This window comes from Chiloscyllium punctatum, chromosome 40 (assembly GCF_047496795.1).
Source record: "Chiloscyllium punctatum isolate Juve2018m chromosome 40, sChiPun1.3, whole genome shotgun sequence".
Taxonomy (NCBI): Eukaryota; Metazoa; Chordata; class Chondrichthyes; order Orectolobiformes; family Hemiscylliidae; genus Chiloscyllium; species Chiloscyllium punctatum.
In genome coordinates, this window is record NC_092778.1 from 61691321 (window position 1) to 61718086 (window position 26766).

A 26766-nucleotide genomic window follows, 5' to 3' on the forward strand; every position below is an offset into this window, starting at 1 on the left:
TAGCTCCTTGAAAGTGGAGTTGCAGGTAGATAGGATAGTGGAGGCAGCGTTTGGTATGCTTTCCTTTATTAGTCAGAGTATTGAGTGAAGGAATTGGGAGGTCATGTTGCGGCTGTACAGGACATTGGTTAGGCCACTGTTGGAATATTGCGTGCAATTCTGGTCTCCTTCCTATTGTAAAGATGTTGTGAAACTTGAAAGGGTTCAGAAAGGATTTACAAGGATGTTGCCCGGGTTGGAGGTTCTGAGCTACAGGGAGAGGTTGAATAGGCGAGGGCTGTTTTCCCTGGAAGGTTGGAGGCTGAGGGGTGACCTTATAGAGGTTTATAAAAACATGAGGGGCATGGATAGGATAAATAGACAAAGTATTTTCACTGGTGTGGGGGAGTCCAGAACCTGAGGGCATAGGTTTAGGGTGAAAGGGGAAAGATATAACAGAGACTTAAAGGGCAACTTTTTCACTCAGAGGGTGGTATGTGAATGGAATGAGCTGCCAGAGGAAGTGATGGAGGATTGTACAATTGCAACATTTAAGAGGCATCTGGATGGGTATATGAATAGGAAGGGTTTGGAAGGCCAGGTGTTGGCAGGTGGGACTAGATTGGATTGGGATATCTGGTCAGCATGGACAATTCGAACCGAAGGGTCTGTTTTAGTGTTGTACACCTCTATGACTGGGACAACACATCCATCCTAGGACAAGCCAAAGAGAGGTACGCACAAGAATTCCTAGAAGCATGGCATTCCGATCAGAACTCTTACCAACAAATACATCAATTCAGACCCCATTTACCACCCTCTGAGAAAAAGAACAGGAAATAACATCACCACAGGAAATGATATCACCAATCCAAGGAAACCAAAACATACAAAGAGAAAGGTCACTAACACCAGTGCTTCATCAGAGGCTCAATGATGTTACCTAGTATGGTGACAAAACGTCTGAAAATGAACCTTCCAGCTCAGCAAGCAAACCTACATCCAGCTCCTTTGAACTTTCCCACCTTAAATGTGTATAGATTCCTTAATCAAGAAAGGAGTTGTTACTTACATCCACCCACCTACTACAATTGCATTTTACCTAAATAGCTACAAAATGTTTAAACAAAAAAGACTTACATTTTATATTGTGTGTTTAAGGACATCCAATTAAGCACTTTTTAAACTAAAGTCAGTGCTGTAATGCAGCAATCAATTTGCACTCAGTGCAAACAGTGATCATAACTGGATAATTGATGTTAACGTAACCATGGTGGCCTTTTCGTTTCAACTTTCTAACTTGGCCTGTGAGCCAACACTTGTACCGAAATTGCCCAATGATGACACCACCGAGATGGACAGCTTACAATTGGGATGCAATTCCTTGCCTTTTCTTTGTGGCACAGTGTATTTGATCCCTTAAATTGTGCCACCAAACTGCCAACCTAACCCATGACACTGCACAGAACTACAATACACAGGACAGAAACAAGAAAGGGGTTCATCTTCCCCTTTACAAGGAAATTACAGATGGACAATAAATGCTGGCTGTGCCTCTGAGGTTCACATCACGTGAATCTGCTGCGTTTTCCAAGACTTGGAGACTTAAACACATATCCTCATCTCTGTCCTATCATAAAAGCAGAAAATGCCGTCAAGCCAGTCAAACAACTCTTCAAAGTGCAAGCAGTCCAGCCAATCAACCATTTTATTTCATATTCTGTTGGCCGTGCAAAGGTGAAAGTACAAACTCTGTACAGCAAAGTGAGAGTCAAGGATACAAGGTGTTGCTTTCTGATTGCAGTCAGGAGATACAGTATAGGTTCAACTTCCTCGCCAGAATGAAGCATAGAATCCCTACACAATGTGGAAAAAGGCCATTCTGCCCAATGAGTCCACACCAGTCTCAACCAGAACCCCACACTCCCCCTATAACCATGCATTGCCCACGGCTAACCCACCTAGCCTGTACATCCCTCAACACGATGGGCAATTTAGCAATGGCCATCCCTCAACACAATGGCCAAACCACCTAAGCTGCATATCTTCGGACTGTGGGAGGAAACCGGAGCACCCAGATGAAACTCAAGCGGACACAGGGAGAATGTGCAAACTCCACACAGTCATCCGAGGGTGGAATAAAACCCGGGTCCCTGACACTGACAGGCAGCAGAGCTACCCATTTGAAGGAAACATGTTGAAGTGTTCCATTTCCCTGAAACAATAATGTGCTGAAATGACAGTGTGGAGAACATTGTCAGCTTCCTGGGACTGATAACATCCCCAAACTGTGGGGCACCAGTTGTGCTTTCAATGCCCACAATCACCAAAGTGAGTAGCAACTTCAAGACCCAAATTCCTGGCAGTCAGTCATCAATCACTGACCAGAGCTCTGAAAGTCAACACCAGCCTCTATCTCAATGTCTGCAATAGCACTTCCTTCGGATTCTTTATTTCTCTTTGGAATTTCAGAATTCCACTTGATATCTTTCCAAAACTCTGAAAGAATTAGACAATATAACAGCATCTTTGTTCTTTGAAGGGAAATGCATGTACTGGGCATACATTTGCTTTACAGGTTTGATATGCTCACCATCTTCATTAGTTTATTCTCTCTCTCATTCTTTGATATCTCAGAAGAACTTAAGAACTGGGAGCAGGCGTAGGCAACTCAGCGCCTCCAGTCTGCCCCGCTAGGTGTGCAGACCAATGGTATTACAGGGCGATGGAGCTCCCAAATCCTATACCTTTGAGATAAACAAGAAATAAAACTTTCCTAATCCTCCTTACTGCACACAGTTGCAGCTGCTATTTAAAAATGCATTTGGGATGTGAATGGAATTGCAAGAGGATACAAGGGCATGCAAAGTAAGTGATGCAACTATGTGGTCAGAGTTGCTGATACAGGTGACTGACATGAATGGAGATGGGAGCTGAGAAATGTGTTGCTAGGAAAGCGCAGCAGGTCAGGCAACATCAAAGGAGCAGGAGAATCGACGTTTCGGGCATAAGCCCTTCTTCAGGGATGGAGATGGCAAGGTTGAGGGAGTGTGAAAATGGTAATGGCCGAAGAGCTTATACATTTCCTTTGCAGAGAATGCTGGAGAAACTCAGCAGGTCTGCTAGCATCTGGGAGAAAGAAACAGAGTTCATGTTTCAAGCCTGCCATGTCTCGCCGTCAAAGTTTACATCACAGAAGGCATGGAAGGCAGCCATTCAGCCCATCGAGTCTGCACCAACCCTCTGAAGTGTATCCCACCCAGACACACCCTACTCTTGAAGCCCTGCATTTGCCATGGCTAATCCACCTAGCCTACCCATTTCCTGGGCACTACAGGGAAATTTCCCATGGGCCAATTCACTTAACCTGCGTTGGACTGTGGGAGGAAATCCACGCAGACATGGGGAGAATGTGCAGATTCCACACAAGCAGACGCCAAAGGCTGGAATCGTACCCGGGTCCCTAGCACTGAGAGGCAGCAGAGCTAACCACTGTGCCAGATGGAGAAGTCGAGGCAAGGAAGTAAGGTTAGTGAGAGGGAATAATGAATCGAGATGGATACTGAAATCACCAAAAGATGTCAAACATCAGGTGCAGGGAATCTGTAACAGGTTTGATGCAGTAGTTGCAAGGATGAATGTACTTATCCTTGTTTTCACATTGATCAAGGATTCCTTAAGCTTTCTAAAACTCATTTCTGGTTCCATTATTAATCAGCAAATGCATATTACCCACTTTACATACCTCCCATCAAAAATACTTGCCAGCAATTCCTTCTGGAATGCTCCAGATTCATGTATAATTATCCATGAACACACACTCATAATCCCTGTCAGTAATGCCCCACATTTAACCTTCTGTCTCTGGACAGAGGACAAATAAGTCTTTGGCAGAATTTTATAATTCAGAAACCACATTAGTCCATTACCGTTTTCGTTTTCTCTTTGCCGAGCCAGCTGTTTGTACAAACCAGGAGCGTAAGCCACTCCACCCTTCAAGCCTGCTGTACCTTGCAACGAAGTCACATCTGATCTGATTTTAACCTCAAATCCTCATCCACTTGGTCATCAAGAATCTATTGACTTCTGCTTTTAAAACATCTAAAGTTTGTGCATCCAAAAAGAATTCCAAAGATTCTCAACAGTGCCTCAAGAATTTGTGCTGGGGTCGCCAACTTTTTGTCATTTACATAAATGATTTGGATGCGAGCATAAGAGGTACAGTTAGTAAGTTTGCAGATGACACCAAAATTGGGAGGTGTTGTGGACAGCGAAGAGGGTTACAACTGGATCTTGACCAGATGGGCCAATGGGCTGAGAAGTGGCAGATGGAGTTTAATTCAGAAAAATACGAGGTGCTGCATTTTGGGAAAGCAAATCTTAGCAGGACTTATACACCTTAATGGTAAGATCCTAGGGAGTGTTGCTGAACAAAGAGACCTTGGAGTGCAGGTTCATTGCTCCTTGAAAGTGGAGTCACAGGTAGATAGGATAGTGAAGAAGGCGCTTGATATGCTTTCCTTTATTGGTCAGAGTATTGAGTGAAGGAGTTGGGAGGTCATGTTGCGGCTGTACAGGACATTGGTTAGGCCACTGTTGGAATATTGCATGCAATTCTGGTCTCCTTCCTATCAGAAAGATGTTGTGAAACTTGAAAGGGTTCAGAAAAGATTTACAAGGATGTTGCCAGGGTTGGAGGAGTTGAGCTATAGGGAGAGGCTGAACAGACTGGGGCTGTTTTCCTTGGAGCGACGGAGGCTAAGGGGTGACCTTATAGAGGTTTACAAAATTATGAGGGGCGTGGATAGGATAAATAGGCAAAGTCTTTTCCCTGGGGTCATGGAGTCCAGAACTAGAGTGCATAGGTTTAGGGTGAGAGGGGAAAGATATAACAGAGACCCAAGGGGCAACACTTCCCACAGAGGGTGGCACGTGTATGGAATGAGCTGCCAGAGGATGTGGTGGAGGCTGGTACAATTGCAACATTTAAGAGGCATTTGGATGGGTATATGAATAGGAAGGGTTTGGAGGGATATGGGCCGGGTGCTGGCAGGTGGGATTGGATTGGGTTGGGATATCTGGTTGGCATGGATGGGTTGGACTGAAGGGTCTGTTTCCATGCTGTAAATCTCTATGATTTATCTCAGTTTTAAATGGGTGACCCCCTTATTATTAAACCGTGTCCCCTAGCTGTAGATTCTCCCACAAGAGGAAACATCCTTTCCACATCCCCCATTACTCCACCCCTGTCAAGTTTCCTCAGGATCTAATAATGTTTCAATTACGTTAGAGGATTTAGGCCCAGCCTGTCCTTCGAGGACCACCCACTCATTTGAGGTATAGTCTGGTAAAGCTTCCCTGAACTGTTTCCAACACACTTACATTGCTCCTCAAATATTCTGACCAATACTGTACACAGTACTCCAGATGCGGTCTTTACCAGGATCCTGTATAACTGAGGCATAATCTCCCTCCGCTCATATCCAACTATCCTTGCAACACATGATAAATATTCTATTAGCTCTCCTAATTATCTGCTGTACCTACACCCTAACCTTGTGTAATTCATGCACCAGGACACCCAAATCCCTCTGTATCTCATGTGTCTCTATATATCTCTGTCTTAAAGATGCTCAATGACTTTGCCACAGAAGACTGTGGGGGCTGAGTTCCACAGATTCCACCCCTGAAGGGTTGTCCCTTCACTCTGAGGCTGTGCCAGAGTCCTAGTCTCTCCTACCAGTGGAAATATCATTTCCAAGTCCAATCTACCCAGGTCCTTCAGATATCTGTAAGTTTTAATCAGAGTCCCCATATCCTTCTAAACTCCATTGAATACAGACCCAGAGTTCTCAACTGCTCCTCATATGAGAAACCTTTCATCCCTAGGATCGTTCTTATAAACCTCCTCCGGACTCCCTCCAAATCCGACATGTCCTTCCTTAGATATGGGGCCCAAACCCACTCTCAGTGTTCCAAATGCAGACCAGATACTTTGATAGCCTCAGTAGGACATCTCTGCTCTTGTATTCCCTAAACTAATGCTGACATTGCACTTGCTTTCCGAGCTACCAACTGAACCTGCATGTTAACCTCCAGAGAATCCTGAACTAGGCCAAAGTCCCTTTGTGCTTCAGATTTCCCAAGTCGTGCTCCATAGAGAAAATAGTCTGTGCCTCTATTCTTCCTATCAAAGTGAATAATTTCACACTTTCCCCACACTGTACTCCATCGGTCACTTCTTTGCCCATTCTCCTAGTCTGTCTAAGTCCTTCTGCAGCCTCTCTGCACTTTTTCAACACCTCCTGTTCCTCCATCTTTGTGTCATCTGCAAACTTAGCAAAAATGCCCTCACAGTTCCTTCATCAAGATGGTTAATGTCTAACATGACTTGTTGTGGTCCAAACACTGAACCCTGTAGGACTTCTGAAATAGATCCCTTTATCCCTACCCTCCGCCTTCTGCCAGTCAGCCAGTACCTTGCCCCAAATGACATGGCCTCTTATCTTACTTTACAGCCTCCTGAAACTCCACATTGATCACATCCACTAGCTAACATTTGTTTAACTTGCTCATCGCCACCTCAAAGAATTTTAACTGATTTGTCAGGCATGAACCCCCACCCCCACCCCCTCCCGCCCCCCCAAGAAAGTGAGGACTGCAAATGCTGGAGATCAGAGTAGAATGTGCTGGAAAAGCACAGCAGGTCAGGCAGCATCCGAGGAGCAGGACAGCATCAGGTTGAAGAGCTTATGCCCAAAACATTGACTGTCCTGTTCAAACGCTGCCTGACCGGCTGTGTTTTTACAGCACCACACTCTTCGACTATGACCTCCCCTTGACAAAGCCGTGCTGACTCAGCCCTATGTTACCATACATTTCTGTAATCTCATCCTTAAAAATGGACTCTAAAATCTTAGCAATGACTGAGATCAGGCGAACCAGTGTATAGTTTCCAGTATTCTGCCTTCCTCCCTTTGTAAACAGCAATGTAAAATTAGCCATTTCCCAGTGCTCTGGGACCCTCCCTGGCTCTAGTGATTCCTGAAAGATCGCTGTCAGTGCCTCTACAATCCCCTTCCGAACCCCAGAGTGTAGTCCATCTACTCAGGGTGATGTATCCACCTTCAGATTTTTCAGCTTTCCCAACACCTTCCCTTTAGTCATGACCACTACACTCGCCTCTGCCCCAGCTCTTGAAGTTCTGGGACATTACTGGTGTGTCCCACTGTGAAGACTGATGCAAAGTACCCATTCAGTTCCCCCACCATTTCTTTGGTCTCTATCACTAGCTCTTCTGCCTTGGTTTCAAGCAATGCCTTCTCTCTCACCTTTAACACATCTAAAAAGACTCGTGCAATCTTTTTTAATATTACCAGCAGGTGCACCCTCATATTTCATCTTTTCCTCCCTTGTTGCTTTTCAGTTGTCCTCTGCTGGTTTTTAAAGGCTTTCCTCTAGCGTCCCACTAACCTTTACCACATTGCACCTTTTGCCTTTTGCTGTTATGCTGTCTCTGACCTCCCTTGTTAGCCCTGGTTGCCTCATCCTCCACTTAGTATATTATGTTCTGAGGAACAGTCCCCAAACTATAAACTTTTTACCTCGGCTAACTTTACTGACTTTTCCCAATCGATGTATAGATTAAAATCTCCGAGGACTAGTGCCCTGCCTTTCTGACAAGCTCTCATTATTTCCTCCTTTGTGCTTCACCTTACTATGTGTTTACTGTTAGGGACCAGTACATTCCTTCCACAAGTGACTTCCTGCCTTTACAATTTTTCATGTGTACTCAAACTGCTTCCACATCAGGGTTTCCTGAACTTATGTCATCCTATAGAATCAGAGAATCCCTACAGCACAGAAGCAGGCCATTCTGCCCATCCAGTCCAGTAGGGTACCCTCCAAACAGTACACCCCACCATCCCCCCAGCACCACCCTGTGCCGGCTTACTGACCAAGCTTGCAAAATCCCTGGACACTATGGCGCAGTTTGTATGGCTGATCCACACAACCCACACATCTTTAGACTGTGGGAGGAAACTGGAGCACCCGGAAGAAACCCACACAAGGGGAGGGTGTGCAAACTTCATACAGCCTGAGGCTGGAATCAAACCCAGGTCCCTGCCATTGTGAGGCAGCAGTGCTAAACACTAAGCCACCATACCACTAAATCCTTGTCTATTGTGCTAATATTGTCGTTCACAAACAGCCCATCACATTTTGCTAACTCCCTGTCCTTCCTAAACATCTTGAAAATTCAGGTCCCAAAGTCATCCTGCAGCCACGTATCAATAATGACTTCTAGAGCATACTACTTGGCTCATCTGTTTGTATTTGAATGCACACACTGTACAGTGTGCTCTGGAATTTATTTGGTTCTGATTCTGCTGCTTCCAGCTGCCAGTTCCAGTTGTTCGTTGTAGCGGCTGGTGTATTGGGTCCAGGTCAACGTGTTTGCCGATGGAGTCCATGGCTAAGTGCCATGCTTCTCGAAATTCTCTGGCTGTCCTCTGTTTAGCTTGCCCTATGATCGCTGTGTTGTGCCATTTGAATTTATGGTCCCAGTCATTTGTGTGTGGGGCTACTAGAGACAGCTGGTCATGGCGTTAATGGCTCATTGGCGTTCATGGATGCACATTGTTAGTTGTCTACCTGTTTGCCCTATATAATGTTTTATGCGGTCCTTACATGGAATCTTGTAAATTATGTTAGTCTAGCACATGATGGGTATGAGGTCTTTTGCCCTGGTGTTAGTCTTAGCAATTGGTTTCATCTTAGATTCATTCTGTCTATCCCATCCTGCTACATGCTATCATTTCCCTTATTAAAAACTTTGACTCTGCTCTTTGACCTTACTACATCTTCCCAAATTTGATGCCTGGCCCCCATTATTTGGTTTAAAATCCTCTTTACTTCCTCAGTTCTTGCAGATGTCGCCCCCAGTATGGTTCAGGTGCAAACTATTCCACATCTCACCTTCCCCAGTACTGATGCCAGCGTCTCACCAATCAAAACTAATTTCACCCATGCCAGCCTTTAAGCCATCTCTCTAATCGGATTTGCTCTATCAACTTGCACATGGCTCAGGCAATAACACAGATATCACCTTTGAGGTTCTGCGTCTTATTTCAGCGCCTAGTTCCTGATATAGAAACTGCCTTCATTGTTGTCAAAGAGCATGCTGCTGGAAAAGCACAATCAGTCAGGCAGCATCCAAGGAGCACGAGTGTCAACATTTTCGGCATAGGCCCTTCATCAGGAATCAAAACATAGACTCTCCTGTTCTTTGATGTTGCCTGACCAGCTGTGCTTTTCCAGCGACACATTCTTTGACTCTGATCTCTAGCATCTGCAGTCCTCACTTTCTCCAGCCTTCCCTGTTGTGCCAATGTCATTAGTACCTACAAGGACCACAATGACTGGTTCCACTCACTCCCACTGCAGGCTCCATTCCAGGCCTGAGCAGATATCCTGAACCATGGCACCAGCAGGCAATATAGCTCTCTGGTTTTGTGCTCTTTTCTGCAGACAACAGATCACACCTCCTTACTATACTGTCCCCTGCTACCACTGCATCCCTTTGTAATGTCCCACTCTTGAATGACCTCCTGTATCACAGTGCCACAGTCAGTTAATTCATAACCCTTCAAACTTTGCCCTTATCCAGTTCTTTCTGTCCCTAGCCCCTGACAAAAGACCCTATCCTAAAGGGTTTGGCTGCCTCCTGCTGCAAAAGGTGCAGACACCCTCCCCTTTCCTGATGCAGCATACCAGGAGTCAAAGCTGCTTGAACTTCAAACACTTGCTGCAGACATATTTGTTCTGGACCAAACTGGCATCCAGGAACTCCCACATGCTGCAGCTGTGACGTATCACCTGTCCCACCATCTTCTCTATGTTCTAATTTCAGGTTTCAGGTCAAAGAATGGGCCTGACCATTCTTCTTTTTGTACACAGATGTTGCCTGAAACATTGAATGTTTACACCCAACCCCACCCCCCAAAATTCTCATAAGTTTGGATATACAACTTGCCAGAGATAGAGAAGCTGCGCAAATTCAGGAAGTTTGTCCACGGTCATAAGGATTTATTTTTATACCAAAGGTGAGGACTTTAGTAAAGCTGAGAAAAGGACAGATTCTGCCAAAGCTTTTGTTGTCTCACACTCATGAGGACAACCCACATGAAATACCAAAGTAAAGAGAAAATAACATTTCTACTCCATGAGATGACGCGAGTGATCTGTTCGAAAGCGGATTCCGTCTGGATAGTGATCTACAAAAGGGGATTATTAAAAGGTGATCAAGTAATGGCGTTGCAATTTTTAATTAGCACAACTGCACGAGTTACACATATTGTAGCAAAATATGTATGAGCTCTGAAATTGAATCAGTAATTGCCCCATCTCCCACAGTAACTCCAGTGAAACATTAATAGACATCTGTTTCTTCAGGATTTCCTCCATGCTCCTACTAAATACACAATGCAAGCATCAGTAAATTTCCCATTGAGTTCCAGGAATAATGTCTTGCAAGATGACATTTCCAGAGGGCAAGACAACATGTCGTATTCCCTCGGGTCTTTACGTTTCAGTGCAGAGTTGGCACATAATCAGAAGGGCATGGGACTCTGGATCATTATGCAGGAACACTTGAATACCAATGTTAATGCATGTGGAACAAAAAATCTGAAAGGCAGTGGGAATGCAGAAGCTGGGGCAAACTATATTTATTACAGCCTATTGTTTGTGCAATATGTGCATCAATGCCTGTAAGCCTGTCAGTGCGAAGTACTGCACAGTGTTGCTTAGAGGAACAATACAGACTAAACGAGTTTGTTCCTTTACTTATGAGATTACATCGGTTCCCTTCAAAGAGCAACCACCCCCACAAAGTAACAACAGGCAGAAGATCATACTCATACTGCACTACTGACCCATGTCCTTAAGCACTGGACATCAACAACAGAGTCTGAATCAGAGAGATCCACAATACAGAACAAAGGCCCTTCATCCCATCCTAACTATTCTAATCCTATTTTCCAGTACTTGGCCATAGCCTTTTAGGCCTTCACATTGCAAGGCCACATCTGAGAAGTGCTAAAATGTTTTGAAGGTTTCTAACTCTACCACCGCATAGGCAGGGAGTTCCACATTCCCACCATCCTCCACGTGAAACCGTTTTTCCTCACATCCCTCTAAAGCTACTGCCCTGTCCATCAAAGGAAAGGCTGCTTCCTGACCACGCCTTTCATAATTTTATAATTCTCAATCATGTCCCTTTTCAACCTCCTCTGCTCTAAGGAAACCAACCTCAATCTGACCAGTCTTTTTTCATTGCTGAAACTCTCCAGCCCAGGCCTGGTAAATCTCCTCTGCACTCTTGCCAGTGCTGCCCTATCCCTGGGTTCCAGAGTGTGCATCACCCTCTAGCTATGGCCTAACCAACATTATATACAGTTCCAGAATAACCTGACTGCTCTTAAACTCTCTGAATAGGCTAAGAAAGGCAAGTATACCATATACCTTCTTAACCAATTTATCCACTTGCCCTGATACTTTAAGGGAGTGGTATACAGTGGACAGTGTTTCCCAGGGACCTACCATTCATCATGTATTCCCCTCATCTTGTCAGCCCAAGTGCATCACCTCACGCTGATCTGGTTCGAATTCCATTTGCCAATGATCAGCCTGCCCTGACTATCCTGTGTACATTCTCCTAAGGCCAGCCTCATCACTATTAACCACCCCAACAATTTTTCTGTCATCTGCGAGCTTACTGATTAACTCGCCAACATTCAAACGCAAGTCATTTATATAAACAGTTTATAAAAATGGCTACACAAACATTTGTATAAACCATTTACATAAAATGTATATAAATGATCAATTATAGATAATCAGCAGCTAGAGCCATTAATACCCAAATGATTTATACAAAGATGATTAAGGGTTTAGATAGGGTTGACCATGAGAACCTTTTTCCACGTATGGAGTCAGCTATTACGAGTGGGCATAGCTTTAAATTAAGGGGTGGTAGGTATAGAACAGATGTTAGGGTTAGATTCTTTACTCAGCGAGTCGTGAGTTCATGGAATGCCCTGCCAGTAGCAGTGGTGAACTCTCCCTCTTTATGGGCATTTAAATGGGCATTGGATAGGCTTATGGAGGATAGTGGGCTAGTGTAGGTTAGGTGGGCTTGGATCGGCGCAACATCGAGGGCCAAAGGGCCTGTACTGCACTGTATTGTTCTATGTTCTACAAAATAAGGGACTATTCAATGCACATTCCCAATGAAGGCTGTGGAAACATGGGAACAAACCCAAGGTATAGTCAAGACTAACTATAATTTGCTTTGAGAACAGTCACATGCAGTAAAGCTGCATAGTTCCACACCATACAAATAACCTTTGCGACGTCATTAAGAATTTTGAGAATCTGCCTTCCAAAAGTCTAACTTGTAAAGGTAGTATATGAGGAGTCCCATTAGCTTTTTGGCACCACCTGCCAAAGCAACGGTCCAATGGTGACCCCAACAAAGACAGCCACTGGCACTTGAACCTTCTGTGTGCCCTTGCTGCACTTTAGTTATTGATACAGTCATTCACCAATAGAGCTGCTTCATCTAGGGATGCACAGAACATTAATAAACAATGTAAAGGGATATAGGACACACATGGCAGCAGGTTTTAAAAAACATATGTCATAAGCACTTAAAAATATTAACAGTGTGATGTTTCTAAGAAGTCTATCAATCTTATATTGTGCAGAGAAAAAGCATCTGGTTGCTGCTTAGAGTTTTATTGCGATACAGACCCTGGGTCAATGCTGGCCTTCACTACTGACACTGAAGGCCAAACAGTAAGAATCCCAGCAGATCAGTATGAACCAGTCTCTTCAGTCACAGCATACCCAGCCTAATAGCTCAAGTGGAGCATTCACTGCACCACTGCCGAGGCAAGGAATTCAAAGCCAACACTTCTCCCTCAATCAATCAATACTATCAAAACTATGTTAACTGCTGCCTCACCTCATTAGATGTTTGCTCCAGCTATTTTTGTGTTAGTTGCTGTGACAGGTTGCACGCCAACCGTTTCACAATTCCATCAGTAATTCATCTGAAGCAAACTCTTGTTTCTGGATGACACTATAAAAATGCAAATCTTCCCATTGTTTTTGCACTAAACCTTGGCAGCTCACTCTGTTTGCAGTAGAACTGATGTCTGGAGTGGCTTTTTTGACATTATTCATTTTGCCTTCAGCTGCCCTGTGCATTTCTGGAACAGCACAGTCTAAAGCTCCTGCCTAATTGTGATATTTCCATCAATTAACCTGGGAAAACTTCCCCACATTAAACTCTTTCAACAGCTTGGTGATAAATCAAAATCCTTCTTTTTAATAAACTGATTTATTCCAAAACAGGAATAAAATAACTTTCAATGGCTGCAGAATGCTTTGTGGTTTCACCCTATCAGACTTTAACAGGTTCAAAATAAAATCAATGAGGTAAAAACAATGACTGCAGATGCTGGAAACCAGATGCTACCTGAACTGCTGTGCTCTTCCAACATCAAAATAAAATCAGACTTTTCACTTACTTTAGGCTCATTTATACTCACATCTAGAGATGTGTCACAATAAAAAACAAAGACAGGAAATATGTCCCGTTATATTTTTATCTGTGTGCTAGGGCCCTCATCAGAGAGCCTGGACAAAAACTTATATGTACATTCATTAAACAAACTTTAATGACTACTGAATAAGTGCAATGATTAATCACAATACTTCAGAATTATATGCAGAGACAGAAGGGACCTCAAATGTTCCCAGCTGGGTTAGAGAAAGGGATGGGGCAAGGAGTTTGCGTTGGGAATACAAGGATTGAAATGACAGAGCAACATTTACCTTTTTCTCCATGGTTGGCGATGACTGTGGTAACACAGAAAACAGCCACAACAGCAGCAACAGCACAGCACAGAGAGCAGGACAAGAAGAACACAATTAATCAACACAATTCAAAGGTCACAAACTAGCACAACATATTGGCCATCATCGAGAGCAGTCCCAATAAATGCAGACAAAGAAAAAGCAAGCAATGCATAAACAATATTCTGTGGCACAATGAGGGCATCGGAGGAGCATGCCAGATCACAGACAGCTGGTTTATTTTACCAGCACTGATGTTCAAATTCAACACTCACACTTTATAGGCTTAAATAAAATTAAACAAAATACACATTTACAAGTGAAATTAATTAATTCAGGAAAGTTTCAGCTTTCTTTCAATGAGGAAAAAAAAATTGCTAAGGTTACATATCACGGAAAAGTTCACCAAATGTAGACTCTACACAGATACGATTTGGTTTCAGTTTGTGGAATTGAACAACCCTTTGATTGAGACAGGAGTTCCACGGAATTATAGATCTGTTAGCCATCTGTTGTCAGAAAAGTTTGAACATCTACAAGGATAGAGTGATTTAACACCTTGAAAGATTTCAGCTAAATTGAGAGAAAGAGCATGGGTTTGCAATAAGGTCAAACTTGACCAAACACTTTTTTTTGAAAAGGTGATTAGAGCAAAACAGTAAAGTCACCAGAGTCTTACCAGACCATAGGGCTTCTGTCTCTCAGAGAGACAGCTGGTGCTGGTTTAACCTGAGAATCACCACACATCAGGCAAGGGGACAGGTTGACAAGGAGAGCTTTTCACCGTAATGTCAGCCAGTTCAGTGGCCAGGGGAAGATCTACAGACACTGTTTGTATGGAATTCAAAAGGCAACCAATAAAGTCCTTCATAGGAAATTATTTGCTAAGGTTGACGTTGATGGAACGCAAGACAAGTTATTGACCTGTTACAAAACTAGGGAGCGACAGAAGACAGAGTAGAAATAATGACAAATACTCAGATTGGCAGGAAGTGCCAAATGGTGTGCCACTAGGATCTGTGTTGAGCCTTAAATATTACCATATTTATGAACAACCTGGACAATGGGATAGAAAGCCAAGTATCGCAGTTCAGTGATGACACTTATATTGGTGAGACATCAAGCAGTATAGACGTGATACACAATGACAAAGTGATACTGATGGTTAAAGTGAATGGGGAAAACGGCAGCAAATAGATTTCCATATAGGTTCATGTAAGACATCTACTTTGGACCCGAAAAGATGGAAGGCGGCACATTTTAAGAAGGGGCAAAACTAGAAACTGTAAAGGTAAATAGAAATTTGGGAGTCCAGATGTACAGATCATCAAAACATTGTAATGAGGTAATCAGTATAAAAGCTGATGAATTGAACACTGACTTCAAAAATGTAACAGGAAAGAACACAAGGAGGTGGATGTCATGCTTCAGCCACACAAAACCCTACTGAACCACAACACGGGGGAGACGGGGCGAGAGGGACAGGGGGAGGTGTGGCACTATAATTTAGGAAACCTATCATAACCTGCTTTGGGGGGGGGGGGGGGGGGGGGGGGGCAGGGGTGTACAAAGTAGATTTATGAGCTTAACACTTGGACTTCAAATGGGGTGGCACAATGGCTCAGTGGGTGGCACTGCTGCCTCACAATGCCACAGTCCCAGATTCAATTCCAGTTTCGGGTGACTACCTGTGCGGAGTCTGCACATTCTCCCTGCACCTGTGTGGGCTTCCTCCAGGTGCTCCGGTTTCCTCTCAGCCCAAAGATCTGCAGGTTAGGGTAGTGTGGCAAGGCTAAAGTGTGCCAGTCGTGTCCAGGAATGTGTAGGCTAGGTGCGTTAGCCAAGGGAAATGTGGGTTATCGGTTTCGGGGTGTGGTTCTGAATGGGATGCTCTTTGAAGGGTTAGTATGGACTCAATGGGGCCAAATGGCCTGCTCCACTGTAGGGATTCTGATTCAAACATTAAATTACAAGGAGAGATTACCAGAGGTGCATTTGCTGGAATTTTTTTCCAAGATAGGCGAACAAGAAGAGTAGATAAATGGGAAATTAATTCCACAGATTGGAGTGTGCAGCCAGATTGAAAAATTACAGCCAGACCTTTGGGGAGTGAAAGTAGGAAATATTTCCAGAGAGAGAGAGGATGGTCCAAGTTGCGGAATATCTTCAACTAACATTGGTTGCTGTTAGATCTGTTGTCAATTTGATGCCCGAGACAGACAAAGTTTTGTTGAACACACTTATCATAAAACTGCTGTACATTTGAATATTAGTTCATGAATCAGCCAAGGTCCCAAATCTATAAAACAAGCTTCACAATCAAAGGATAATGACCAGATCTTGGGACAAATTAAATCAGAGAACTGCCGATGCTGGAAACAAAAGCAGAAGTTGCTGGAGAAACTCAGCAGGTCTGGCAGCATCAGTGAAGTGAAAACTAGAGTTAACATTTCAATTTCAGTGACCCTTCATCAGAACAGACATCATATTCTGTCAAAGGGTGAGTGGACTCAAAACATTAACCCTGTCTTTCTCTCCACAGCTGCCAGAGCTGAACTTCTCCAGCATTTTCAGATCTTGGGCACACTTAGCGCAATGTGAGAGTTCAGAAGCCTTCAGTACAGTATTAAACAGCAAATAATGACAATAACCCTCAGCATGAAGTATCAAATTAGCTACTAAAACACAGCACACACAAACAGATGATATATGCAGGTAATATGTTTATGGATGGAGTAACCAGATATCTTCTTGCGATGTTATTGCGAGTTGGAATCATTTGCAAATACCAAACATAATCTCCAATAACCTGAGGCTAATCCAGGCAAACTACATTTGATATCGGTCTTCACAGTTAGGCCATTGGATATAACTAGAGGAGGTGGTGCCATAGTGGTGATGCCAGAGTGATCCAGAGCCCCATGCTAATTGTCCAGGGTCACGGGTTCAAGTCCCACCCTGACAGAAGGTGAAGTTTGAATTCAAAGTGAGTCTGAAGTTAAATGCAATCTTAATGTCCATTGTCGTAAAAGCCCATCTGGTTCATTCATGTCATTTAGGGAAGGAAATCTGCCATCCTTACCTGGTCTGACCTATAAAAGTAACTCAAGACCCACAACAAATGATTGACTCTTATATGCCCGAATAAATAAACGCTGGCCTAGCCAGTGACACCCACATCCAGTTTTTAAAAAAGCGTATTCCTGAAGACAGAGTTGTGTGTCAAGTATGATTGTTCATGTTGGAGGTCTCATGCTAATCATGTGATGTTGAGGTAAGGCTCCAAGTATTAGTAGATTCTACCTTTATTATTCTAACATTTATTCTCAGTTTAAAGTTAGGGAATGTATAACTTTTATTGCAGTGCCTCTTTAAGGGCTGGGCCCTTTATGTTTATTGGTTCCTTGATTATTCAAAGTAGCATAAACAGGGAGTGCAGGAACATTTCCAGCAACACATTTTTAAGCAAAGCACAGCAGGTCAGGCAGCATCAAAGGAGAATCGACGTTGCGGGCATAAGCCCTTCTTCTTATGCCCGAAACTTCGATTCTCCTTCTCTTTTGATGCTGCCTGACCTGCTGCTCTTTTCCAGCAACACATTTTTAAGCTCTGATCCCCAGCATTTGCAGTCCTCACTTCCTCCTCACTGCAGGAACATTGGCCAGTTAGTTGGAGGTATCATTGCATTCTGTAAATAAAGGATAGGATTTGTGCCTAATTTCATGCTTAACCAGCTGCCTTATTATCTAATTATGTGAGTCTTTCTTTAATAGGGGTGCTGATAGTGGCATTTACTCTTGAAGACAGATTATGATAGTTATATTCCCACTGTGTGACTGCATAAGCCTCCTTTCATCGCTCCAGTAAGAGGGTGGTAGTAATTTCCACTCTCTTCCAACCCCCAATCAAAAAAAAAAGCAGAAACCCAGTATAACACAATCATAGAGATGTACAACATGGAAATTGACGCTTCGGTCCAACCCATCCATGCCGAACAGGTTATCCTAACCTAATCTAGTCCCATTTGCCAGCACTTGGCCCATATCCTCTCAATCCTTCCTATTCATATACCCAACCTGATGCCTTTTATTTTCAGGTCTGCCCTAGTTCTATGGGGATATTTCACTGGAGTCGTCAGAGTTATAATTGGAGATTGGACTCATGCAATATCAAGTGTCCTCTTTTTACCAGGGCTCACCGTGGCCAAATAATTTGCCTACATACTCACTCCATTTCGCAACATAACATCACCACCACACCATCCCAGGGCACTCAATCAAAAAGAAAGTGGATTTGTATCAGGAGGGTTGTAAGCTGCAAGGCTACAGACCAGATGCAGGTAAGTGAGCTTAGAACGGACAGCAGATTTAGAAACACAAAATCCCTACTGTGTACATTCAGCCCATCGAGATCACAATAACCCTCCAACCAGCATCCCACCCAGACCCATCCCGCCCTACCCTATCCGTGTAACCCTGCATTGCCCACAGCCATTACACCTAACCTGCACATCTTTGGACTGTGGGAGGAAACAGGAACACCCGGAGGAAACCCACGCAGACACGGGGAGAATGCGCAAACTCCACACAGACTGACAGTTGCCAGAGGGTGGAATTGAACCCGGGTCCCTGACTGTGTGAGGCAGCAGTGCTAACCACTGAGCCACCGTGCCACTCATGATGGGGCCAAATGTCCTCTTTTTAATGTTGTAACTTTGATTGTTCCAACCCACTCCCATATCCAATTTGGAGAGTTTTCTGATGAAAGTTAAAATCTGCAAATTTTAGATTTTGTTTTGTTGTTTTGACTGCCTGGTAAAGCCTTGGTAGTATCCAGTCCACAGGGATAGGCACATTTGCTGATGTAACCAATGTCACAGTCTCAGATGTTACATTCAGCCCAACACATCAGAAAACGACTCATCACATATCAGCCAGGTAGGCCGCCTGGGTGAAATAACGTGTGTTTCAAACGAGATTAATCCTGCACCAGAGTCACTATGGAAGATTTTATTTATGCTTTGGGCTAAGACAGTCATCTGTTGTAAAGTCGCATGACAAGAATTCGAATGAGATTGCTCACAGGGACAGCAGCACATTCTGTGAATTAAATTACATTAGTACTTGGCACATGGGCTATGCAAATACTGGAGCCTATCAGTGCTGGAGGCAGTGTCTGACAACAGATAGCAGCTACAAGCATGCCTTCCAGGACTGTCCTAACAACCTTGCCACATCGCGTGACCTTACGGAAATAATGAAACATACAATCGGCACCTAACCTTAAGCAATAAAAGTACTCTCGCTGTGGACAATGCACAATACCAATTCTATCAGTGTCCTCTGGAGTATTTACTTAATTGCTCAAAACCTGAACATAATCTAATCTGACTGGAGATGACAGAAGCACATTAGTCAAGGCGCCCCTGGTTAATTTGTGATGAAAAGTGGAATTTAGACAGGGCAATTTAATTGGATGCTACTGCCAAGTTGTGTGGAAAACAGTAAATTAAATTGCTTCCCCACTAAATATTTATTACATTGGCAAATGAGATTGAAATCACCAATCCTATTTTTTATTCTTCTTAAACACAATAAACAATGCTGTCAATCATTCTACACCAATTTTGCTAATTAGACAAAAGCAAAATGCCGCAGATGCTGAAAATCTGAAATAAGGCCGAAGAAAGCTGGAAAAACCCAGCCTGGACTGGGTGGATAGAAACAGCTGCTTTCCCCATAGTCAATGAGGAATAACTTTGAGGTGAAAGGCAGCACTAAAGAGGAGACTTTACAAAAACCTCTTTCTGGAATGTACTGCCTGGGAGGGTAGTTTAGACAGGAAACGCCACAAACTTTAAAAAAAGTAGTTGGGTGACCACTCAAAATGTCATAACATTCAATTCTAGGGGCCAAGAGCTGGAAAGTGGAGCAAGTCTTGATTAAGCGGGCAAAAGGGAGGACTGCAGATGCTGGAGATTAGAGTAAAGAGTGTGGTGCTGGAAAAGCGCAGCAGGTCAGGCAGCTTCCGAGGAGCAGGAGAATCGATGTTTCGGTTTCATCACCATTGCTGATGAAGAGCTTTTGCCCGAAATGTCAATTCTCCTGCTCCTCGGATGCTGCCTGACCTGCTGTACTTTTCCAGCACTACACTCTTGACTCAAGTCTAGATGAAGAATAGTTTTTTTTAATCATTGTAGATTCAATGGGCCAAAGGGCCTCTTCTGGACTGTATTATTTAGATGATTCTAAGTCAGGCAGTGTCTGATGAAAGGTCATCAACCTGAAGCCTTAACGCTCCAGCCCGTCACTGATGCTGTCTGAGCTGCTTGTGTTCTTACTGCAGTTCGATTCCAAGCTTAGTGGAGAACTACCAATACTTTTGTCAAATGTTGGTTGACGTACAGAATGCAGCATTCCAGATGTCTGTCCCCTACCTGCTAACACCCAGTGTGCCATTTCTTTACTTTATAAGTTGCCCAAAGCACTTGGCTCATGTTGCCAAGATTGGAGGGTCTGAGTTATGGAGAGAAGTTGAACAGGCTGGGGCTGCTTTCTCTGGAGCATCAGAAGCTGAAGGGTGACCTCACAGAGGTTTACAACATCATGAGGGGCATGGATAGGATAAATAGACAAGGTCTTTTCCCTGGGCGGGGGAGTCCAGAACTAGAGGGCAAAGATTGAGGGTGAGAGGGGAAAGATTTACAAAGGGACCTAAGGGGCAACATTTTCACAGAGGGTACTGCGTGTATGGAATGAGCTGCCAGAGGAAGTAGTGATGGCAACTGGAACAATTACAACATTTAAAAGGCATCTGGATGGACATAAGAATAGGAAGGGTTTAGCGGGATATGGGCCAAGTGTTAGCAAATGAGACTGAACTAATTTAGGATATCTGGTCGGCATGGACGGGTTAGACTAAATGATCTGTTTCCATGCCATACATCTCTATGTTCTTCAACCAGATAACCTTAACCTTGATTACACCATTACCACATGTTGTCTGCTACTCAGACATGTACATATTCACACGACACTGCCTAAATATTGTGTTGCTTGTGAAGCATGCAAAATCTGAACCAAAGACTTGCGTCCTTCACATTCCTTTGTGGTGCAGGAAGTGTTGAGAGAAGCCGTGCTTGAGAAGCCATTGAATGGGGCTTGGTCGGTAAATGCAGTAAGTTACAGGAGCCGAAGAGCGATGAACCAGAAGTAGAAGCAGTGATATTAATGGACCAAATGATGGGCTGAGGTATTTTGAGTTAGATGTTGGAGTGAGAGTTGGGAAAATCAACATAAGAAAGAGGATAAGATCATCATTGTGTAGGGATCTGGTGGCACAACGGTAATGTCCCTAGCACTGGAGCAGGTGTTCAAGGCTTAAGTCCCACCTGACCTGGAGGTCATAGAGTCACAGAGATGTACAGCATATAAACAGACCCTTCGGTCCAACTTGTCCATGCCGATCAGATATCCCAAACCAATCGAGTCCCACCTGCCAGCACCCGGCCTATATCCCTCCAAATCCTTCCTATTCATATACCCATCCAAATGCCTCTTAAATGTTGCAATTGTACCAGCCTCCACCACTTCCTCAGGCAGCTCATTCCATACACATACCACCCTCTGTGTGGTAAAGTTGCCCAGAAGGTCTCTGTTATATCTTTCCCCTCTCACCCTAAACCTATACTCTCTAGCTCTGGACTCTCCCACCCCAGGGAAAAGACTTTGTCTATTTACTCTATCCATGCCCCTCATAATTTTATAAACCTCTATCAGGTCACCCCTCAGCCTCCAACGCTCTAGGGAAAACAGCTCCAGCCTGTTCATCCTCTCCCTATAGCTCAACTCCTCCAACTCTGGCAACATCTTTGTAAATCTTTTCTGAACCCTTTCAAGTTTCACAACATCTTTCTGATAGGAAGGAGACCAGAACTGCATGCAATATTCCAACAGTGGCCGAACCAATGTCCTGTACAGCCGCAACATGACCTCCCAAATCCTGTACTCAATACTCTGACCAATAAAGGAAAGCATACCAAATGCCTTCTTCGTTACCCTATCTACCTGCAACTCCACTTTCAAGGAGCTATGAATCTGCATACCAAAGTCTCTTTGTTCAGCAACATTCCCGAAGACCTTACCATTAAGTGTATAAGTCCTGCTAAAATTTGCTTTCCCAAAATGCAGCATCGCACATTCATCTGAATTAAACTCCATCTGCCACTTCTCAGCCCATTGGCCCATCTGGTCCAGATCCTGTTGTAATCTGAGGTAACCCTCTTCACTGTCCACTACACCTCCAATTTAGGGTGTAGGACTACCACAAACACTACGTAGGACAAACCGGAAGAAAATGAACCACCAGGATACACGAACACCAACTAGCCACAAAAAGAAACTACCCTCTCTCCCTCGTAGTCCTACACAAGGATGAAAAAAGCCACCATTTCAACTGGGACAACACATCTATCCTGGGACAGGCTAAGCAGAGACATGCCAGAGAATTCCTAGAGGCCTGGCACTCCAACCAAATGCCATAAACAAGCAAATAGATCTAGATACCATCTATCAACCCCTCAGAAAACGAACAGGAAATGACATCACCACAAACCCCAGGAACCCCATCCAGGACAAACTTCTAAATAGAAAGCAGGAGACATCAGCTTCGCTTCACTTGGAGGTCGCCACTGATGATGTTACCTAGCCAGGTAATGAAAACGTCTGGATATCAAACCGACAGCTCAGCGAGCAAACCTACACCCTAAACCTCAATCTGAGCTACAAACCTTCACAAACCTTGCAAAAACCTCCAAATTTGGTGTAATTTGCAAACTTACTAACTGTATCTCTTATGCTCACATCCAAATCATTTATGTAAATGACAGAAAGTAGAGGACCCAGCACCGATCCTTGTGGCACGACACTGGTCATAGACCTCCAGCCTGAAAAACAAATCCTCCACCACCACCCTCTGTCTTCTACCTTTGAGCCAGTTCTGTATCCAAATGGCTAGTTCTCCCTGTATTCCATGAGATCTAACCTTGCAAATCAGTCTTCCATGGGGAACCTTGTCGAACGCCTTACTGAAGTCAATATAGATCACATCTACAGCTCTGCCCTCACCAAACCTCTTGGTCTCACTGGTCTATAGTTACCTGGCTTGTCCCTACCACCCTTCTTAAACAGTGGCATCACGTTAGCCAACCTCCAGTCTTCCGGCACCTCACCTGTGGCTATCGATGATACAAATATCTCAGCAAGAGGCCCAGTAAACACTTCTCTAGCTTCCCACAGACTTCTAGGGTACACCTGATCAGGTCCTGGGGATTCATCCACCTTTAACCGTTTCAAGACATCCAGCACTTCCTTCTCTGTAATCTGGACATTTTGCGAGATGTCACCATCTATTTCCCTACAGTCTATATCTTCCATATCCTTTTCCACAGTAAATACTGATGCAAAATACTTGTTTAGTATCTCCCCATTTTCTGCAGCTACACACAAACACCGCCTTGCTGATCTTTGAGGGGACCTATTCTGTCCCTAGCTATCCTTTTATCTTTAATGTATTTGTAAAACTCTTTGGATTCTCCTTAATTCTACTTGCCAATGCTATCTCTCGTCACCTTTTTGCCCTCCTGATTCCCCTCTTAAGTATACTCCTACTTCCTTTATACTCTAAGGATTCACTCAATCTATCCTGTCTGTACCTGACATATGCTTCCTTCTTTTTCTTAACCAAACCCTCAATTTCTTTAGTCATCTACCATTCCCTGTACCTACCAGCCTTCTCTTTCACCCTGACAGGAATATACTTTCTCTGGATTCTTGTTATCTTATTTCTTATGGCTTCCCATTTTTTAGCCGTCCCTTTACCTGCGAACATCTGCCTCCAATCAGCTTTCGAAAGTTCTTGCCTAATACTGTCAAAATTGGCCATTCTCCAATTTGAACTTCAACTTTTAGATCTGGTCTATCCTTTTCCATCACTATTTTAAATCTAATAATTATGGTCGCTGGCCCCAAAGTGCTCCCCCACTGACACCTCAGTCACCTGCCCTGCCTTATTTCCCAAGAGTAGGTCAAGTTTTGCACCTTCTCTAGTAGGTATATCCAAATACTGAATTAGAAAATTGTCTTGTACACACTTAACAAATTCCTCTCCATCTAAACCTTTAACACTATGGCAGTCCCAGTCGATGCTTGGAAAGTTAGAATCCCCTCCCATAACTACCCTATTATTCTTACAGATAGCTGAGATCTCCTTACAAGTTTGTTTCTCAATTTCCCTCTGACTATTAGGGGGTCTCTCATACAATCCCAATAAGGTTTTCATCCCTTTCTTATTTCTCAGTTCCACCCAAATAACTTCCCTGGGCATATTTCTGGGAATATCCTCCCTCAGTACAGCTGTAATGCTATCCCTTATCAAAAATGCCACTCCTCCTCCTCTCTTGCCTCCCTTTCTGTCCTTCCTGTTATATTTGTATCCTGGAACATTAAGCTGCCAGTCCTGCCCATCCCTGAGCCATGTTTCTGTAATTGCTATGATATTCCAGTCCCATGGTCCTAACCATGCCCCGAGTTCATCTGTCTTCCCTGTTAGGCCCCTTACATTGAAATAAATGCAGTTTAATTTATTAGTAATACCTTGTCCCTGCCTGTCCTGACTGTTTGACTCTCTTCTGTTCTCAACTGTACCAGTCTAAGATTGATCTCTTTCCTCACTATCTCTGTCCTCCTATTCCTGCCCTCACTAGCTTATAGCACTGGGAGTAATCCAGATATTACTACCCTTGAGGACCTCCTTTTTAAATTCCTGCCTAACTCTGTAATCTCCCTTCAGAATCTCAACCTTTTCCCTTCCAATGTCGTTCATTCCAATGTGGACAATGACCTCTTGCTGGCCCCTCTCCCCCATGAGAACATTCTGCACCCTCCCTGAGACATCCTTGATCCTGGCACCAGGGAAGCAACTCACCGTTCTGCTTTTTCTCTGCTGGCCACAGAAACGTCTGTCTACACCTCGGACTAGAGAATCCCCTAACAAAATTGGTCTCTTGGAGCCTGACGTACCCCTCGTTGCATTAAAGCCAGTCTCAATACCTGAAACTTGGCTGTTCGTGCTATGCTCCCCTAAGAATTCATCACCTCCTACATTTTCTAAAACAGCATACCTGTTTGAAATGAGTATATCTACAAAAGACCCCTGCACCAGCTGCCTACCTCTCTTACCTTTGTATGTGACTGTATCTGAGACTGTTCCCCGTTCCTATAACTGCCATCTATCACATACTGTTGCTGTTGCAAATTCCTCATCGCTTCTAACTGTCCCTCCAACCAATCCATTCGATCTGCTAAGATCCACAGCCAACAGCATTTATGGCGGATATAATCCGCAGTAACCCTTAAACTCTCTTTAAACTTCCACATCTGACAAGAAGTACATATCACTCTACTAAAGGCCATTTTTGCTCCTTCACAATCTACAGACCCAGAAATTAACACAGTCTTATTCGTCTACAAACATTGCCCCAGGTTAAATTAACAGTTACGGCTTATATTTTAAGTTTAATCAAGAGACATATCTCCAAAAACATATAATCAAGAAAGAACCCACTGTACTCACTACTGCAGATTCTCTGTATGCCACACTTAAAACAACGATTAACTTATCTGATTCTGTGCTGTGAAGTTCGTCCAACAGCTTCTGAGATCAGTTTTGAATTTCACTGTTCGTTAAATTTTCCCAGACGCACTCCGATGTCCAACTATACATGAATTCAAACAGCAAAGGCGGTAACTGTGCAGGTTCTCTCTCTCTCGCTCCTGCAATGACCTCACCATGTGCTTCCTTTGTCTGTTCTTCTCCCTTTTAAAATTGCTGTTGTTTTGACTTTTTTTTTGCAAAGTTCCAAAACAATGCAAAAGTATACGAAACAGTACTTGCTGCTCCTGGAGTTCAAGGAAATCACCTCCAGCACCTAAAATACCTCAAACAAGGAGCAGCTGTTGCAGCCAGAAATTTTTCCTGTCCTCCATCTTGGATTACCCAGAATCCAACTCCTAACAGAACCTGTCAAAATGGGTGAATTAGAAATAACCCCCATCGCTGTGAGGTTAATCTCAGCCAGCTGTGGGGTCCATGTTGCACAAGAATGGACAGATGAGTTCATGCTAACCATGCAGACTAATGGAGTTGCTCAACTGTATAGCAGTGGCACTGAGTCACAAAGAGCAGCAAGCTCCTGGGTCCTTCTCCTTATGGAGGGCACCTGGCAACTTTACATGTCAAAGTCCAGGTTGAACAGCTCAGTCACTACACTGCGTGTCTACTTTTTAGTTCATTCATGGGGCGTGGACACTGCTGGCTGGGCCATTTATTGCCCCTCCCTAGTTGCCCCTTGAGAAAACAATGGAGAGTTGCCTCCATGAACCATTGGAGTCCGTGTGCTATGGGTTGACCCCACAATGCCATTGGGAGGGAATTCCAAGATTTTGTCCCAGAAACACTGAAGGAATAGGATCTATTTCCACATCAGGAGGCTGAATGACTTGGAGGAGATCCTGCAAGTAGTGGTGTTACCACTTCTGTTTCTGCCATTTTAATTTCTGGTGCGTTCATCAGTTTGCATTCTTACTTTCCTTTCTAGGTTAAAGGGCAGTCAGTGAACCAGCTGGGCTTTGCCAATCATCAACAATGGTTTCATAGTCATCCAGATTTTTTTTTCCCCCCACTGAATTCAAATTTTACCATCTGCCATGGCAGGATTTGAACCCAGGACCCCAGAGCATTACCTGAATTAATGGTTGAGCAATGGTAGCACAAGGCCAACACCTCCCTGTATTTAGGTGGATT

At 43.8% G+C, this 26766-nt stretch overlaps 1 protein-coding gene across 12 annotated transcripts in view; it reads right to left on the reverse strand.

Annotated features, from left to right (window-relative positions):
- mapk8ip3 (mitogen-activated protein kinase 8 interacting protein 3) overlaps positions 1-26766 on the reverse strand; it is a 209500-nt gene that overhangs the window by 124266 nt on the left and 58468 nt on the right. For 6 of the 12 annotated variants that reach the window (XM_072560071.1, XM_072560076.1, XM_072560075.1 and 3 more), the window contains exon 5: positions 13885-13908. The exons of the other annotated variants lie outside the window; for them this stretch is intronic. In XM_072560071.1, coding sequence (XP_072416172.1) covers positions 13885-13908 — 24 coding nt within the window. The remainder of the gene's footprint in view (positions 1-13884; positions 13909-26766) is intronic. 12 annotated transcript variants of the gene reach the window in all.